The sequence below is a fragment of the Symphalangus syndactylus genome, chromosome 4 (genome assembly GCF_028878055.3).
Source record: "Symphalangus syndactylus isolate Jambi chromosome 4, NHGRI_mSymSyn1-v2.1_pri, whole genome shotgun sequence".
NCBI classification, from domain to species: Eukaryota; Metazoa; Chordata; class Mammalia; order Primates; family Hylobatidae; genus Symphalangus; species Symphalangus syndactylus.
The window spans coordinates 67,118,339-67,136,989 of record NC_072426.2 but is presented as its reverse complement, the minus strand read 5'-3'; the positions used below and the strand labels follow the sequence as shown (position 1 = coordinate 67,136,989).

Here is an 18,651-nt window from a genome sequence, read left to right as displayed (position 1 = left end):
TTGGCAATGAGTAGTAAAGTCCTTTGTCTCTCATCCATGAATCTTGTGTCTTCTACCAGCATTCGTGAAACTGTGGCAGGCTAAATTGTTAGCTTGCAAGTAGGGTAATATCTCAGATCCTACACAGTTCTTGACATTGAACATCCTACACAATGTGAATACACTTCAATTTCTGTTTATTTTGATTATTTGTTGTCTGTTTAGGGAAGAATGAGGTTGCAGCAGATTATGAAACTACGTTTACACAAAGATAAAAAGATGGGCATGGATGACCCATGATTATCTCCTCATTATAAACTACATATCTGCTTCTTTCTTTTGTCACTTAATTCTTCCTCATTAAAGGTATATCAGGTCTGTCTCTGCAGCAAGGCTATAAACTCAAACAGGTAAGGACTATTATCTTCCAAGATCATCCACAATCATTAGTCCATTTACTCCTGTGAATTAAAGCTTGGGCTTTAAGATCAGAATTTGAATCCTTGCTAAGTCATTTATTTCCTGTGCAACCTTGTGCAAGTTAATTAACCTCTGCAAACTTCAGTTCTTTTCAGCTGTGAAAATGGGTTATCATAAAATATTTTCCTCACACTTGTAGTAAAATCACATGAGATAAGTCCTAACACAAAATCTGGCACATAGTAGGCATTAAACAAATGGGAATTAAATGTGTACATTCACAACAGGAATTCAAATAAGTAATGTCCTATTCACTTCTTCCAACTCCCTAAACAGTGATATGTTTCTGGGATGAAACAAATAGGATTATCAAGAATAAAGTGATATTATAAATTTAACTTTAATAATTATTTGACTTAATAGTACCATCTATAGGAATTTATCTTAATAGTAAGAGACTAATGTACAACTCTGTTCATTACACAGTTACCTGACAGAGTAAAAACAATTAGTAACTACCAAAATGTATGGAATTATTTAAATTAATCATTAAATTGTCAGGCAAGGGAATGCTATCTAGCCATTAAAATTTTGTGTTAGAAGAATGTTTAATTATATGGATATTCACAATTCAGTGAAAGAAGACAGTCTCTGGGACACATATAATACTATTCCAATTTTGTTTTAAAAATGTTTAAAAATGTCTGACTAGGTGCAGTGGCTCATGCCTGTAATCCTAGCCTTTTGGGAGGCTGAGGTAGGTGGATCACTTGAGTTCAGGAGTTCAAGACCAGCCTGGGCAACATGGCAGAACCCCATCTATGCTAAAAATACAAAAATCAGCCAGGCATGGTGGTGCGTGCCTATAGTCCCGGCTACTTGGGGGTCTGAAGAAGGAGGATCACTTGAACCCGGGAGGTCGAGGCTACAGTGATCAGAGATGGCACCACTGCACTTCAGCCTGGGAGACAAAGTGAGACCCTGTCTCAAAAAAAAAAAAAAAAAGTATATCCAACAAGAAGAAGATGTTAAAAGGTTACAGATTAAAATGTTATACTTGATTAATTTTCCATTGTATATTTCTCTGTGACTTTTAAATTTCCTAAAATAAACTTATATACTATTTAAAATCCAAAGAGGATGTACAAAGATATTTAAAATGATCTTTAAATATAATTTAACCAGGGAAAATGAACAAATAATAGTGTCAAAAGGTCTTTCAAGTTTTATATGTTTTTTTTAATCCCAAATCTAAGATATCTTACTTTATAGAAAAGCAGAAAATACAAGAAAACATATACCAATACAAAAATGATCTTTTGAAGTTTACATTCTTTGTTCTTACAAAGTTGTTTAAAAAGTGCTGCCTGTCACGCCTGTAATGCCAGCACTTTGGGAAGCCGAGGTGGGCAGATCATAAGGTCAGGAGATCGAGACCATGCTGGCTACACAGTGAAACCCCGTCTCTACTAAAAATACAAAAAATTAGCCAGGCGTGGTGGCAGGGGCCTGTAATCCCAGCTACTTGGGAGGCTGAGGCAGTAGAATCGCTTGAACCCAGGAGTTGGAGGTTGCAGTGAGCCGAGATCGCGCCTCTGCACTCCAGCCTGGGCGACAGAGCAAGACTCTGTTTCAAAAAAAAAAAGAAAGTGTTGCCTATAATTTTACCAATATTGAAATGCATTTCAACAGGTGACATTCACTTTTCATGTAAGTTCCCATTACCTCCAAATTTTATTCACCTTAAAAACTAATACATTGTTAAACTATTCAAAATCTTTCAATAATCTCTGGATTTTGGAATCAAGATATTATTTGATTACCTGGCTTTTTCTGTGCCTCCCATGCATTGATGGATGCCAATGAATTCCATTAGTTGTTTTTGTAACATCACATCTTTGCCCTCAATTTGAGTAATGAATTTATGCTGTAAAAGATCTGACACTGTTGGACGCTTTTCATAATCTTTAGTCAAGCACCTGCACTGGCAAAAAAGAACATGCAATTATTAGATAAGTTAGAGTTTTGAAACTATTATTCATATTCCTAAAAATTAATCTAACACACGAGAGCGATGCTCCTCATAAATGCTCAGCCCAAGCTTAAAATATATTAATTGCAATTTTTAGTCTCTCAAAAATAGCAAACTGCAATATGATGAAACAAATGTTTGTGAAAGTGCACACATCTGTGAGTGATTAAGCTGCAGTGATACCAACTTTCAACTAAATACCACTTCTGTCGTCTCCCAGCAAGGATTATTGCATAGTGATAATTAAAATGTCTCCACTGCAAAGTCTCCTTTACAAGTTAGTAGCTGCAGATAAATGACAATGAAGTCATTATAGTTTTAATGCTTATCTAAAATTAAAACAAACAATGCAGTTTCCCTTCACAAATGCTTTTAAAGGCTTCTCAATTGATCTGTTTCTTTCTATGTGATAAAACTGCTAACCCATTTGAGAAGGCCTCTCAGCTAAGGATGTTTAAATTCCATGTCAATATGTATTTTTTGAGGTCATACAGCAGATGTACCAATGCCTGTTGTACTTCTTGATAGGTTCAACCAGAGCACATTCATGAGAAAGGATAGGACTAGTGAAAGCACCTGAAACAACAGCACAGGAGGAGCATTTGAACAAATGTAGAATGTTTAACCAGCTGTGACAGCTGACTTTGAATATTTAAAAGAAGCATTCAAGTAGTTTTCAGTGGTCGCAAGGGGTAAAAGACCTAGAATTGGTTGGTGGAATCCAGAGAGAAACAGCTTTCAGATCAGTCTAAGGAAAAACTTTTCAAGAGTGAGGCTTATCAAAGTAGAATGAGCTGCATTGGGAAATACTATTTTGATTGGAGATATTTAAGTATCGATTGGACAGCCACTGAGTGCACATGTTTGGGAAGGATTTAACCTCTAGATATAAACTTGGGCTGTACAACTTTCCAAGACCCCTTTAATCCTGCAATTCACAGAGTCTATGATTATGAGAAAACTGGGCTGTCATTTGGGGATATTAAAAAAAAAAGAAAAAAGCATAAAAAGATGAAACTCATGCCTTGGCTTGAGCAGTGCCATTTCTAATCGGTATTATGATAATTAGGCAATTTATTTCATTGAGCTTAACCAAAAACGTATTTCCCCAGAATGCTAAAATACGCTAAGGAATAAGAATGCCAATGTCTAAAAAATAAGAACAAGTGCTCTTAGTTTTCCCTTAGTTTAACAGAATGCATTAATTTCTGACATCTGTAGTAATTGTTCTATGTATTCAGAAGAGGCACATATGAAATTATTTTATTCATGTAAAACTTTATCAAATCTTTAATGTGTACTAGGCACTCTGCTAGACACTGGAGTTACTCTGCTAGACACTGGAGTTACAGCGACAAGTAAGCACATTCAGTGCCCTAGAGTTGCTTACTGTAACTAGACAGTTATAGAGAAAGATGTCAAAACAAGTAAGTTAAATACAATTGGCAATGTTACTAGCGGAAGACAAACCAAATCAATAGCAACCAGGACAGAATACTAACTGCGTGGCAGAAATCAGGAAATGTTTCTCAGAGGGGAAACTGCAAGAAATATGTCAGACACTAAGTTCCATTGAGGATCTGTGTGGAAGCATCTACAGCTCCATAAGCAAAGGAGAAATATGATCCTTTTCAGACAAGCAAATGCTAAGGGAATTCATTACAACCAGGCCTGCCTTATAACAAGTCCTGAAGGGAGTGCAAAATATGGAAAGGAAAGACCATTACTGGCCACTACAAAAACACACTTAGGTACATAGACCAGTGACACCATAAGCAGCCACACAAACAAGTCTGTATAACAACCAGCTAACATGATGACAGGATCAAATCCACACATGCCAATACTAACACTGAATGTAAACAGGCTAAATGCCCCAATTAAAAGGCACAGAGGATAAAGTTGGATAAAGAAGCATGACCTAATGGTATGCTAAGAGACCCATCTCATATGAAATGACACCCATAGGCAAAACATAGGTGAAAGAACATGTCCATTGATTATAAAGGGTCCACAGAAGCATAGCTATTGATAAGTGAATAAACATGACCCTAAGGCCATTATCTGAGCAATGATAAATTCACCCAACATTTAAAAGACACTATAGATGCTTCCTTTGAAGAAAATAATAGAAATCTCTGGGGCTGTTTAACAGATAAGAAGAAATAGGAGGAGATTTAGTTATAGCAGGAGGGAATATCTTTGGTTTTTTAAAAGACTGTTTTTACTCACTTGCTTATGAAGTCATTGAATTCTGCTGACCATAGCTCAGGCTGCCTTAGTTTTGGGGGTGGATTCCTAGAAAAATAAGAATCAATGTTGGATTCTGTATATTGGTCAGTCAATGTAAAATGAGAGGCAGAGCCAGATAGACTAATGCAATCATAGGTTCTGCCAGTTGTAATCAAGGATTCCATCTTCTTCCAATTCCAAGATAGATAAATCATTACTCATCTTTCTTTATACAAAATGACACGGTCTTTGTTTCTCTGAAAGCACTTAACATATGACCCGATTGTTCCAACTGTTAATTTTTTTTCTTTTAAAGAGTCGTCTTGCTTTTACCTAGCTCTAGGGGGAAACATCAATACTTAACAGAATAGAAACAATAGATGCTGGGGAAAGGTATTTTTTTCCTAGGAGTCCCAATGAAGTCTCTGAGGAACATCCAGGGAACACAGAAGTGGCCTGTTTGGAATATGGAGGAAAGTGTGCCAGGGAGTCACACAGTAGAATGCCCTTATGACTTCTTGTTCTGTTGTTACTGGACACACGGCAGGAAACATGTTACAAAGTGTCAAGGAACTGAAAAATACTATTAGCGATAAAGCTGTGAATACAACTTTAACAATTTTATTAGTTCCTTTCAGTTTAAGCTGAACAAATATATTTTTTGGCACATTCGTTGAATACAAAGGAACATCACTTGAAAATGAGGCTGATCTAACTCTGTAATCAAGCAACATTGATCAACCATGATAGTTGAATTTGCTGAAGTGCTGCTTTATGTTAATTCTAACAGCTCTTTGTTTTCATTAGTGAAATGGAAATACTTTGTCTTCAGTTCTGCATTACTCCTTAAATAGCTTATAATGAAATTAATGTACAGTTTGTACAGGCTCATTAAAGAAAAGTGCAGTTACTCATCTACCCCAGATCAGGACTAAGCTCATTTCACAATCCTTAGGACAATCTGAAGATTGCTAATTTGCACATTAAAAGAAGTAATTCTTTTCTCCAGAAATGTTGTTTTGTTTCTTGTCCTCCTGAAAATTTCCTTTTATGCGATTTATTGGCTTGCTTTGAATAACAAAGTTTGGATTATTTCAGAACACTCAGAACTGGGTAGCTTTTCAGATCCCCTTTTTCTCCATATTACCATAGTCAGTATTCTTGGAATTCCACTGCTGGTAGACATAATTAAGAAATAACGAAGATGATGCAGTTTCTAGAATTACTTTGCACATTGCCTGTTACCTAGGTACAATATCTATCAACAGTGTCATCCTTCCTTCATGTGGCATTATCACCAAGAGTAATAACATCAGACTAAATATGATGGTTTAATCCACAATTAAAACAGCTAAGGCAGTACAGAACTTCACCTTACATACTGAATGACAATAGGAGTTAGAAACTACAGAGTTTTTTCCTGCTTTCTTCAAAATTAATGAAATGTCTTGGATTTAGTATAGAGGTTTTCCATTCTTTTCTGTAATGTTGTTTCTCCACTTAACAAAATAAGCAGTATGTAAAGGATGATATATAACCAAGGTATTATAATTTGGAACATATAGATAGGACAAGAAATTCAAAGGCAAAATTAAAAATGAATTCAAATGTTTTGGTTTTATAATAATTTATTTAGATGCCAAATATTCTAATGTTTTGGAACCCTGTCACCACAGGCTCTGGGTGTGCACTGCATTATAATTAAGGCAAAATCCTTAAAAAGATATTTAAAAATAACACCTTTAATAAATATAGGCAGGCCAGGTGTGGTGGCTCACGCTTGTAATCCCAGCACTTTGGGAGGCCGAGGCGGGCGGATCACGAGGTCAGGAGATCGAGACCACGGTGAAACCCCGTCTCTACTAAAAATACAAAAAAATTAGCCGGGCGTGGTGGTGGGCGCCTGTAGTCCCAGCTACTTGGAGAGGCTGAGGCAGGAGAATGGTGTGAACCCGGGAGGCAGAGCTTCCCGTGAGCTGAGATTGTGCCACTGCACTCCAGCCTGGGCGACAGAGCGAGACTCCATCTCAAATAAATAAATAAATAAATAAATAAATAAATAAATAAAATAAATAAATATAGGCAGTCTTTTCACATTAGTTATCTGAAACATCAAGGAACTAACCGCCACTCATAGAAAATAGTGTTTAAAGAAATTAGTTTATAGGATAGTAGGGGAAAATCTGTTGATACACACATGAAGGACTGGGGGCTACATAAATAGTAAAGTGCTTTCATGGCACCAAAAGAGGTTATTCTTCTAAATTTATTGTTTTATATTAACATATTCAAAATATTAACATGTTTAAAATCATTATTTTCTGGATAAATTTTATATATAATTTTCTTAATAATATTATTCTAAAGTTCTGAACGAAGGGAAATCTTAGCAAGTAGTAAAAAATTACTAGATTGGTAGGTAAAGCAAAGCAAAACACTTGCACAGGCTATGGACTCTGATGCCTCACTGACTCATTGGGGAAGGTATAAAGAGTGGGAGGAACTGCTATTTTCTGAAATTAAATCCTAGCAAAAGAGAGAAAGACACACTGATTATCAAGAGAAAGCTCTTTTACTTAGACCAGGGAAATGCAACTACTGAACAAATACAATGTCTCAGAAGAAGCAGAATAATATTCCAGGATCTTCTGCTCCCAACTTGTTGGAATATATCTGAACGTCTCCATGAAGAGCATGATTAACACTTGGTGACTGGAGGAAGTAAATCGGGCTGCAGATACTGGACCCAATGTTAGTCATCTGACCTTGGTATTTTGAAGAGTGCTCTCATGGGATGAAGGTCAGCTAGTGGAGGATCTCCATCACCCAGCTCAATGGCCGTGACACCCAGGGACCAAGTGTCACATCTGGCATCATAAGTGGTATCCAATTGCTGTTCACATGCAATCACCTAGTAGAAAACCACACCATCAAAAGGTGAAATTTGTGACCTTAACAACCATGTAATAAAATATTTAGAACAAAGCATTAAGTATTTAAACTGGTGAAGTTTGATAGCTATAAGTAAAGACGAAGGCAGTAACTTAGGAGGAGAATAAAAGATCAAATTATTATTGGTAGTAGTATTTTTGTTCTGGGAACAGATAATACCTTAGGAGGTTTACAAATATAAGGGAAGAAGCCTATGAAAAATATTTTTGAAAATATGGAACAAAAAGAGGAAAGAAATCATGTCCCAAATGGAAAAGGATGGGATCAAATGCATAGCTAAATATTGGGCAGGGGTAGTCACTCAATAAATATCTATTGAGGGAATGGGCAAAGATGAAGGCTATGTTTTTGAAGAATTAAAAGTGGGGGAAATAAAGGTAAACATGCTTGAGGGCTTCTAGTTAGATGGCCTTGATCTCTACTGGCAACTAGAAGGCAAGGCTACCTAAGGGAGGAATAAGACAAGTTTGGAGAAATGTGAAAGCTTTAAGCCACTAATAAAAGAAAACTGAATAAAAATAAATCTTGATGTAATTTTACCAACAGCCTATCTGAGGCCACCCTAAATTGTAAAACTGCAACCCGGTTTTAAAACATGTCAGTAATCGAAAGATGTAATTGAGAGACAAGGAAAAAAGAGGAATTTGATTTTGTAATTTTATAAGATTGTATTAGATAAATTATTGCATTGATTACTTCCCAATTTAGTTCTAAATGTGTAAGCACAAATGCAGATTGATTGTGAATGGTAATTATTAACATCAATAAACACAAAAAGGAAATTCAACTTTACATTTTAAGAAACATTTTTTTGCATTTTTAAAATTTTATGTTTTGTGCATGCCAACCCACAAGAAAAATAAAAAATAATTTTGGAATGATGGCAGATTAGAATTGTGTCATTTAAATACAGTACTGTAAAATGATATATAAAGTGAAAAATCTAAGGCCCTTTTAGGAACAATATCTCACCTTCTGACTTCACTTAACATCAGGTTTAACACATTTAAAAAACCCATGTGTGGGCACACTAGAATTCAGTTGGTAACATTTACATACATGTCATCCAGGAAAGGTGACTCCTTCATAAATAAATCTTTATTAATACCTGACACTAATGGCAATGAGAGGAAACAGTTTAGTTATAAGCATATCAGTGTGATTAAAAAGTAAAAAGAAGGCAATGATAAACACAACATATCGGGCAACAGACACTCTTGAGAGGAGGCAAGGAGTTGGAATAGAGGAAGAGATAGAGGTCAATGCATGCTATTGGTAATATTCTGGTTCTGGCGTGGGTGGCAAGTTTATGGGCAAATAAGAAGACCATTAACCAATTCATTTCTAAGTACCTGAAGGACAATAATAAATGCATACATAAATAAATTATGCATGTGCATATATGTGCATATATATATGTCTATATCTAAAGAAAGAGATAATAGTTTCTCAACTTAGTATGATGGGACATCATCATACATAGTGCTTCTTAACCTTTTCTATGAAAGTATTTTTAATATCACATGAGAGTGAACTGCTGAAATCAGAGAGCATAGCCTGAAGTACTGAGGGAAACAGTAAAGTCCTAAGTTTTACATTAAAAATTCATGTGGCAAATATTCATAGCAATATTGCTCTTAATGACAAAAAGTGATAAACACCAACATGTTCATCAACTGACAAATGGATAAACATAATGTGGTCTATACATACAATGGAATATTATTCAACTCTAAAAATGAGTGATGCGTTAATACATGCTTCTACATGGATGAACCCTGAAAACATTACACTAGGTAAAAGAAGCCAGACACAGGGCCATATATTGTATGATTCAATTTATTTAAAATATCCAGGCTGGGCACAGTGGCTCACGCCTGCAATCCCAGCACTTTGGGAGGCCAAGATGGGCGGATCACAAGGTCAGTAGTTCGAGACCATCCTGGCTAACATGGTGAAACCCCGTCTCTACTAAAAATATAAAAAATTAGCCAGGTGTGGTGGTGGGCACCTGTAGTCCCAGCTACTCGGGAGGCTGAGGCAGGAGAATGGCGTGAACCCGGGAGGTGGAGCTTGCAGTGAGCCGAGATTGCGCCACTGCACTCCAGCCTGGGGGACAGAGTGAGACTCCGTTTCAGAAAAATAAAATAAAATAAATAAATAAAAATAAATAAATAAATAAAATATCCAGAAAAGGCCAGTCCACAGAGACAGAACATAGATTAGTGGTTGCCTAGAGTAGGGGAGTTTAGGCAAAGATGAGGAGTGAATGTTAATGACTACTAGGTTTCTCTGAGGGGGAGCAAAAACGTTTGTGATGATTGTGATGATGATTGCACAACCCTGTGAATATACATTAAAAATCAGAATATTGTATGTGTTAATGATCTAATTCTATAGTTATACCTTTATAAAGCTGTTAAAAATTCAAAAATGCATTCATATGAATTTCTCATTCTGTTACTATAACTTTGTTTGCCACAGTGTAAAAATAATGTCTTTTGCCCCATCATTTTTTTCCTAAGGAAAATTATTTTTCAGGATAATACATTATTTTATGAATTTACATGTGTGGTCAGAGGATATATACTCATACAGGCTCAGGTGAATTTATGTCCGAGTTTGCCTTCGACGTTCTTGTTTAATGCTTGTAGTCCTAGAATCGTAATAAATATCACCCACTTTCACTCTCCAAGGTGTCCTGATTTGTATGATAAGTTGTACGGTCACCTACTACAGTCGCTAATTCCCTTGTTACCTTCATCCTGGCAAAGGATGTCTTTATGTAACCAACAAATACTACTTTTGATATAGAATTTAATTTAAACATGCCAAATCAAGAATTTCACTTTTCAAGTGATAATTGATCTGAACAACCTTGCCTCCTAGGCTCTAAAAACATTGAAATGAAATACTTCTATGCCATTATGGTGAATATATATATATATATATTTGTTCACCTTACTGCTTTCTAATTCTTAGAAATTTGCTATTAATACCATAGAGTGGTAGATACGGAATATCTTGATTAACTAGAAAGCTGATTATTTAAAATATGTTCTTCAAGGTTTGAAAATACTTATTACAGAGAGATTAATATAATATGAACAAAATCTCAAACATGTATTTCCATGACAGCTTGAAAAAAACTGTAGTGAAGCATTTCTCATATTTATTATATCCATTAGCCTGCAAAGCCAGAAAGAACTTTCAAGTCCTACTGTGCTACTATACAGGTTTATTAATAATAAAACTGACATCAGAAAAATGACTGTCTAGTAATTGCATATTATATAAGTGTTTTTACTAAATGGAAATTTAAATATTGAATGATGGCTTGTTATAGTAAATAAACATACAAAACTCATAAAGCTAGGATATTAATTATATAATATTATATGTAATATTTATTGTTATATTATTAATATATGCAAACAAAAAGCAATATTTAGTATTATAACTAGGTTTTTATTAACTTCTCATTTTTGTAATTTTTTTGTAAGTTTTAAAAACAGTAGTAATACATCAGAACAAACTCTAAAGAAACTCTCCTTTGAGATTCTCTTATTCAATTTTTGTTTTTGCTTCTATGACTATACTTTATATTTTTACTATAAGATATGCTCTCTGTTAAAAAAAATTTTTTAATCCATTGTGGATTTTTTTAAGTTTCTTAAAATACTTCATCCTCTGTCCATATTTTGTACTAAGTTTACATTTTAACTTGTTTTGCAAGTAATAATTAAACAAGTATTCAAATAAAAACAGCATACCAGCATTTAATCCTCAAATTTAATTATAAGATTTGAAAATATTAATATAGTATATTAATTACTTCTCTCCCTTCACTCCCTAGAACACTGGAGATAAATAGCAGTGCTTTCCCCAACAGTTGTAGAGAGAGTCTTCAAGAATAAGGGTCCATTACAAGTGATAAACATAATTAAAAAGATTAAAATCATTAATAGTGATGGGGGGAGAAGATGACTCTTGAAAAAACTTTTTCCCTCAACTATTTTAGCAGTTTAACTGCAACTTCCCAAAGGTAATAATGTAAAAAATTAATTAAAGCTAAGCATAGCCCCCAGGCAGAGTGACTTAACACAGGAACCTGCCATATACGTTAATGGACCTGAATCTGATCTCACAAAGGCTAAGGGTTCTCATAATATTATATTTCTATTATAATTTTAAAAGATAATGTAAATATCATTAGTACAGATACACGCTAAACACCTAAATTTAATGAAAAATCAAACCTGGAAGTAGTTTCTCTTTACATCATCTGGTTTACTCATTCCCTCTTTCACTGATTCATGTGTTCATTCACAGCCCATTTATTGACCACCTCCCAGGTGCCTCCTCACACATGCAAAATTCTCACATGAAGACAACACAACTGAGAGTTTCTTCTGTTATATTCCAAAATGCTTACGGAGATAGAGTACACATAAAAATGAAAGTCAGACAGCATCAGCTATTACGTTTGTCTCCCTCAAAACTCTATCTGACCTCAGGAGCCATCCAAAACGGTGTTCCTACGGATGTATTCCGACGGTGCCAGGTGCTGGTGAGCTGTGCAGACACACCTAGAGGAAAAGACAAGATGTACTTTTTTGCATTAATTACTCATATAAAGAGCTTTCAATTGCTATAATCTGTTTTGCAAACTAATATTAAAATTCTATTTCCTCAAACCTGCCAGCGGACCTAATGTCACATTAAAGGATCCTAAATCAGGATTTCTGCAGAGCTAAAAACCAGAATGGTGCTCCTAGTTTCTCTTTCTCAACTCCAAATCCTGCTCCTTCCTAAATCCCCATTTCAAGTCTTAATTCCCCCATGCTGGCTTTTAATCTGCTCCAATTACACTGATCCCTATTTCTTTCTATCTTCTACATTGTAAACGATTTTACATATTTTGGCATGTAATTGTTATTTGAATAGCGTGCTTCCTCCCTACCCTCTTCCTGTCCCTGCCCACTAACAAATTCCAGTGACTTTGAGAATGTCCTATATGGTGTTATGCACATAGTAGGTGACTTGTGAATCTTCATAAAATTATTTTCCATCTACCAACCCTGGGCAAATCACACCTTATCTGACTGGAAGTTTCAAATTAACTATATCTATTTAAACCAACATCATTAACAGAACGAGTTCTCTTCCTTTAGAGAGATTACAGACTGAACAGCTACAATAAAGTGGTATAATCAAATATTTCAGTCATGTCATTCCATTAATTCCACCTTGTTAGATACACTCATAACTGACCTTCAAGAGAATTAGGAGTACAGTTTCTTTTCTCGATTTTCACATTCCTGCTCCTCACACAAGGGGTCCTGGTTATCTGACTGTACACAGCTCCTACCCTTCACCTTGCTCTGGACTTGATGGGTTAAACCCAAATCATGGGCTTTTACTATCTGATTTCCCTGCTTTGAAAAGTGCCTCCCCAAAGTCACATTAATTTTAAGCTTTGGTTGCTTATCTTATAAGCCAAGTAGAGGAAAGGTACTAATGGAGATTTAAAATGGAGATATATTTTATTTCTCCAAGATGGCACTTGACTTTTACCATGAAATTCAAAGGCCATATGCAACCAAATGGGTGTTTCAGTATTGGAAATATACTTGGGCAGAAGAGTGAGGAGCGTAACATTAAAAACAGGACACATGCCCAACTATGAACAAGTGACAGAGGAAGGAATTTACTAAATTTCATGTTTTTTGAGTGCTATGCAATGCCTGTTAAACTTCAAGATCATTAAACTCACACAAAACTAGCTTCACAGCTAGAAGATAACTTAATGGTCATAAATTCTAACTTGCTCATTTTCAGGTTAGTAAACTTAAGCTGGAAAGAAAAGTCACTCTCCTGAGGACAAATGACATTTTTACTTAGTGTAAATTCCCACAAGAAAAATAGCTAAGATAGAAAAATGCAAAATTCTATTAAAATGATTGACATAAATTACTTTTAAAGGCAACAGGGATCCAAAGTATGGGTTCAGGAGCCCTAGGAAGTAAAGAAGATTAGGAAAATCATCTTGTCTAGAGAGTAACTAAAGGAATAAGTCACCAAGATAAACAGTTACATAATCATCTCAAGAGAGAAGCTGCTGATGGGTGGAAAATTCCAGGCAGAATGTTGGTATAGTGAGAAGACACAGAAAGGAAAAAGAGGTCAAAAAGGAACAAGGCTGAACAGAAAACAGGCTAATAGAAAGAGCAATAATCTATCAAAAGTCAAAGCCACAGGAACATTATAGAGGTTTAGGTTTATGTTAATGCTTCTTCAGTCTTTTGCTTTGCTAGGGAATTTTCAGGCTATTTTAGTTCTGTCCAACAAGGCTTCCTGGGCTATTCCATGGCTGAACAGCAACTCCATTCCCTATCGCATAAGTGATATTTCTAGGGAGAGAAACATGCAGGCTTTATTCTTGTAGTCAAGAAAACTCCTAGGGTCTTAGAAAGACAGCAGAAACATCAAATATGTGTTTTCTATTCTGGCTCAAATAGACCAGACAACTTCTGGGAACTCAATTTGCTATAACCCTTGACATCTCAATAGAACAGACAGAAAAGCATAGGTTTTGTCATTGTTAATAACAAAATACTGTAGGAATGAGAACTGAAACTATAAAAATATAGAATTTTGTTAACATAAAGGTGTCATAAATTGTATTATACCATCTAACATTATTATTTTGTTGATGAGGTTAAGACACTCTGATAGTTAATTTTATGTGTCAACTTGGGAGGGCCATGGCTATTTTAGGTCACCCAACAATGCTTCCTAGACTGTTCCATGGCTGTATAGCAACCCCATGTCCTATTGCATAAGTCAAACGGTATTTGGTAAGACTATATTCTGGATATTTCTGTGAAGGTATTTTTGAAATCAGATTAATATTTTGAAATCAGATTAATATTTAAATTGGTGGATTTTTTTAAAGTTAAATAAGACTTTTATATTGACGTGCAGTAACAAGCAAAAGTTTTGCTCTCCCATTTCTGAAAGTTACATGAAGTTTAAAACCTAGTTCTACAGTTGACATTTTTAAAAGGCCTAAGACTTCCACATTGGTTAGACAACTCTCTGCTTAAAATAGTTTTTATTTATTTTTTATTTCAATAACTTTTGATGTACAAGTGTTTATTTGTTACATGAATGAATTATATAGTGGTAAATTGAGATTTTAGTGCACCCATTGCCCAAGTGGTATACGTTGTACCTAAGGTGTAGTTATTTTATCCCTAGCCCGGCTCCCACTCACTCTCTTCTGAGTCTCTAAAGTCCATTATATCACTCTGTATGCCTTTGCATACTCACAGCTTAGCTCCCACTTATAAGTGATAATATATGGTTTTTGGTTCTCTACTCCTGTGATACTTCACTTAGCATAATGGCCTCCAGCTCCATCCAAGTTGTTACAAAAGACATTATTTTATTCCTTTTAATGGCTGAGTAGTATTCTATGGTGTATATATGCAACATTTTCTTTATACATTCATTAGTTGATGGGCACTTAGGTTGGTCCCACATCTTTGAAATTGTGAATTGTGCTGATATAAACAAACAAGTACAAGTGTCTTTTTCATATAATGACTTATTTTCCTTTGGGTAGATGTCCAGTAGTGGGATTGCTGGATCAAATGGTAGATCTACTTTTATTAATAGCTCTTTAAGGAATCTCCATACTATTTTCCATAGCGGTTGTACTAATTTACATTTTCACCAGCAGTGTATAAGTATTTCCTTTCCCCCATATCCCTGCCAACATCTATTGTATTCAGACTTTTTAGTAATGACCATTCTTGCAGGATTATGGTGGTAAATCTCATTGTGGTTTTAATTTGCATTTCCCTGATGATTAATGATGTTGAAGTTTTTCATACGTTTGTTGGACTTCATATATTTTCTTTTGAGAAATGTCTATTCATGTCCTTTGCCCACTTTTTAATGGACTTATTTTTTTAATTGGTGATTTGTTTGAGCTCCTTGTAGATTCAGGATATTAATCCTTTGTTGGATCCATAGATTCCAAACATTGTCTCCCATTCTTTGGTTTGTCTGTTTATTCCATTGATTATTTATTCTGTTGTGCAGAAGATTTTTAGTTAATTAGGTCCCATTTATTTATTTTTGTTTTTGTTGCATTTGCTTTTGGGGTCTTAGTCATGAATTCTTTGCCTAGGCCGATGTCTAGAAAAGTTTTTCCAATGTTGTCTCCTAGAATTTTTAATAGTTTCAGGTGTTATATTTAAGTCTGATCCATCGTGAGTTGCTTTTTGTATAAGGTGAGAGATAGAGTTCCAGTTTCATTCTTCTACATGTGGCCTGACAGTTTTGTCAGCACCATTTATTAAATAGGGTATCTATTTCCTAATTTATGTTTTTGTATGCTTTGTCAAAGATCAGTTGGCTGTACGTATTTGGCTTTATTTCTGGGTTCTCTATCCTGTTCCATTGGTCTATGTGCCTACTTTTATACCTGCACCACGCTATTTTGGTAATTATAGCCTTGTAGTATAATTTGAAGTCCAGTAATGTGATGCCTCCTGATTTGTTTTTTGTTTTTGTTCAGTTTTTTTGTATTGTTTTGTTTTTTTGCTTAAGATTGCTTTGGCTATTTGGGCTCTTTTGGGTTCCATATTAATTTTAGAATCATTTTTTCTAATTCTGTGAAAAATAATATGGTATTCTGATGGGAATGGCATTGAATCTGTAGATTGCTTCGGGCAGTATGGTCATTCTCATAATATTGATTCTTCCAATCCATAAGCATGGGATACATTTCCATTTGTTTGTGTCACCTGTGATTTCTTTTGGCAGTGTTTTGTAGTTCTCCTTGTGGAGATCTTTCACCTGTTCAGTTAAGCATATTCCTGAGTATTTTTATTTTGTTTGCAGCTATTGTAAACGGATTGAGTCCTCAATTTGATTCTCAGCTTGGTCGTTTTGGTGTATAGCAGGGCTACTGATTTGTGTACATTGATTTTGTAACCTAAGACTTGACTGAATTAGTTTATCAGATCTAAGAGTTTTTTGGAGGAGTCTTTAGGATTTTCTAGGTATACAATCATATCATTTGCAAACAGCCAAGTTTGACTTCCTCTTTTCCAATTTGGATGCCCTTTATTTCTTTCTCTTGCCTAATTGCTCTGTACTTCCAGAACTATGTTGAATAGGGGTGGTGAAAGTGGGCATACTCATCTTGTTCCTGTTCAGGGGGAAAGCTTTCAACTTTTCCCCATTCAGTATGATGGTGGCTGTGTGTTTGTCATAGATGGCTTTTATTATTTTGAGATAGGTACTTTCGATGCCTAGTTTGTTGAAAGTTTTTATCAAAAATGGATGATGGATTCTGTTAAATGCTTTTTCTGTATCTATTGAGATGATCATATGGTTTTGGGTTTTAATTCTATTTATGTGATTCATTACAGTTATTGACTTGTATATGTTAAACTACCCCTGCATCCCTGGGATGAAAACCACTTGCTTATAATGAATTATCTTCTTGATGTGCTGTTGGATTCAGTTAGCTAGTATTTGGTTGAGGATTTTTGCATCAATGTTCATCAGGGAAATTGGTCTGTAGTTGTGTCCTTTCCAGCTTTTGGTATCAGGGTGATACTAGCTTCATAGAATGATTTAGGGAGGATTCCTTCTTTCTCAGTCTTTTGGAATAGTTTCTGTGGGATTGGTATCCATTCTTCTTTGAATGTCTGATAGAATTCAGTGAATAGGTCTTGTCCTGGACGTTTTTTGTTGACAGTTTTTAAATCTAGTTCAATCTTGCTGTTTGTTAGTGGTTTAAGGTTTCCATTTCTTTCTGATTTAATCTAGGAGGGGTGTATGCTTATAGGAATGTGTCCATTTCCTCTACGTTTTCTAGTTTGTTGAAATGGTTTTTATTTAAATAATGTAAACTAAGTATATAAATCATAATCTTTTTTCCTTTTTTAAAAAATTTTTTTAGATATAGTCTCACTTCCATCGCCCAGCCTAGAATGCAGTTGTGCAATCACAGCTCACTGCATCCTCAATTTCCTGGGTTCAGGTGATTCTTCCATTTCAGTCTCCCGAGTAGTTGGCACGACAGGTGCACACTACCACACCCGGCTGACTTTTATTTTGTATTTTTAGTAGAGACAGGGTTTCATCATGTTGCCCAGGCTGGTCTTGAACTCCTTGGCTCAAGCGATTCACACATGTCTGCCTCCCAAAGTGCTGGCATTACAAGTGTGAGCCACTACCCTGGGCCAGGAATAATCATCTTTAACATGTAAACAGACCCTTGAGCCAGGGAGGCAGAGGTTGCAGTGAGCTGAAAGATAGCACCACTGCACTCCAACCTGGGTGACAGAGTGAGATGCTGTCTCAAAAACAAAAACAATCCACAAAGTAAACAGAATGCTATATTTGACAATCTTATTTAATTAAATAGCATTTAACAAATATATGCAAAACTCTTCAGTTAGTATATTTCAAAACCATTGTAAATCTCTAGCAAATTGAATATTAAAGTGTGCCCTTCAGCAAGTCATTTTGCTTCTGTAGGCTCTTGTTTTCTCATTGTTTAATTTAGGGGATTGGAATAAATAAATGCTTCTTTATTACTTTTGGATTAAAAACTACTTAGTGAATCTTTTGGGGTGCGGTGGCTCATGCCTGTAATCCCAGCACTTTGGGAGGCCGAGGCAGGTGGATAGTGAGATCAGGAGTTCAAGACCAGCCTGGCCAACATGGTGAAACCCCGTCTCTACTAAAAATACAAAAATCAGCCGGGCGTGGTGGCGTGTGCCTGTAGTCCCAACTATTTGGGAGGCTGAGGCAGAAGAATCGCTTGAACCTGGGAGGCGGAGGTTGCAGTGAGCCAAAATCACACCTCTGCACTCCAGCCTGGGCAACAGAGCAAGACTCCATCAAAAAAAAAGAATAAAAATAAAAAAAAATAAAACTACTTAGTCTATCTCATGGATGCTATATACTTTCACATCAAGAAATTCATATTCAGACATTTTGCATAT

General features: G+C 35.5%; 1 protein-coding gene across 1 annotated transcript in view; it reads right to left on the bottom strand.

Moving 5' to 3' along the window:
* Nucleotides 1-18,651, bottom strand: part of MYO3A (myosin IIIA) — a 282,829-nt gene that overhangs the window by 194,186 nt on the left and 69,992 nt on the right. The window contains exons 7-10 of the mRNA XM_055274926.2: nt 12,128-12,204; nt 7,429-7,574; nt 4,664-4,729; nt 2,223-2,378 (exon numbers count right to left, since the gene is read on the bottom strand). Of these exons, the coding sequence (XP_055130901.1) occupies nt 2,223-2,378; nt 4,664-4,729; nt 7,429-7,574; nt 12,128-12,204 (445 nt within the window). The remainder of the gene's footprint in view (nt 1-2,222; nt 2,379-4,663; nt 4,730-7,428; nt 7,575-12,127; nt 12,205-18,651) is intronic.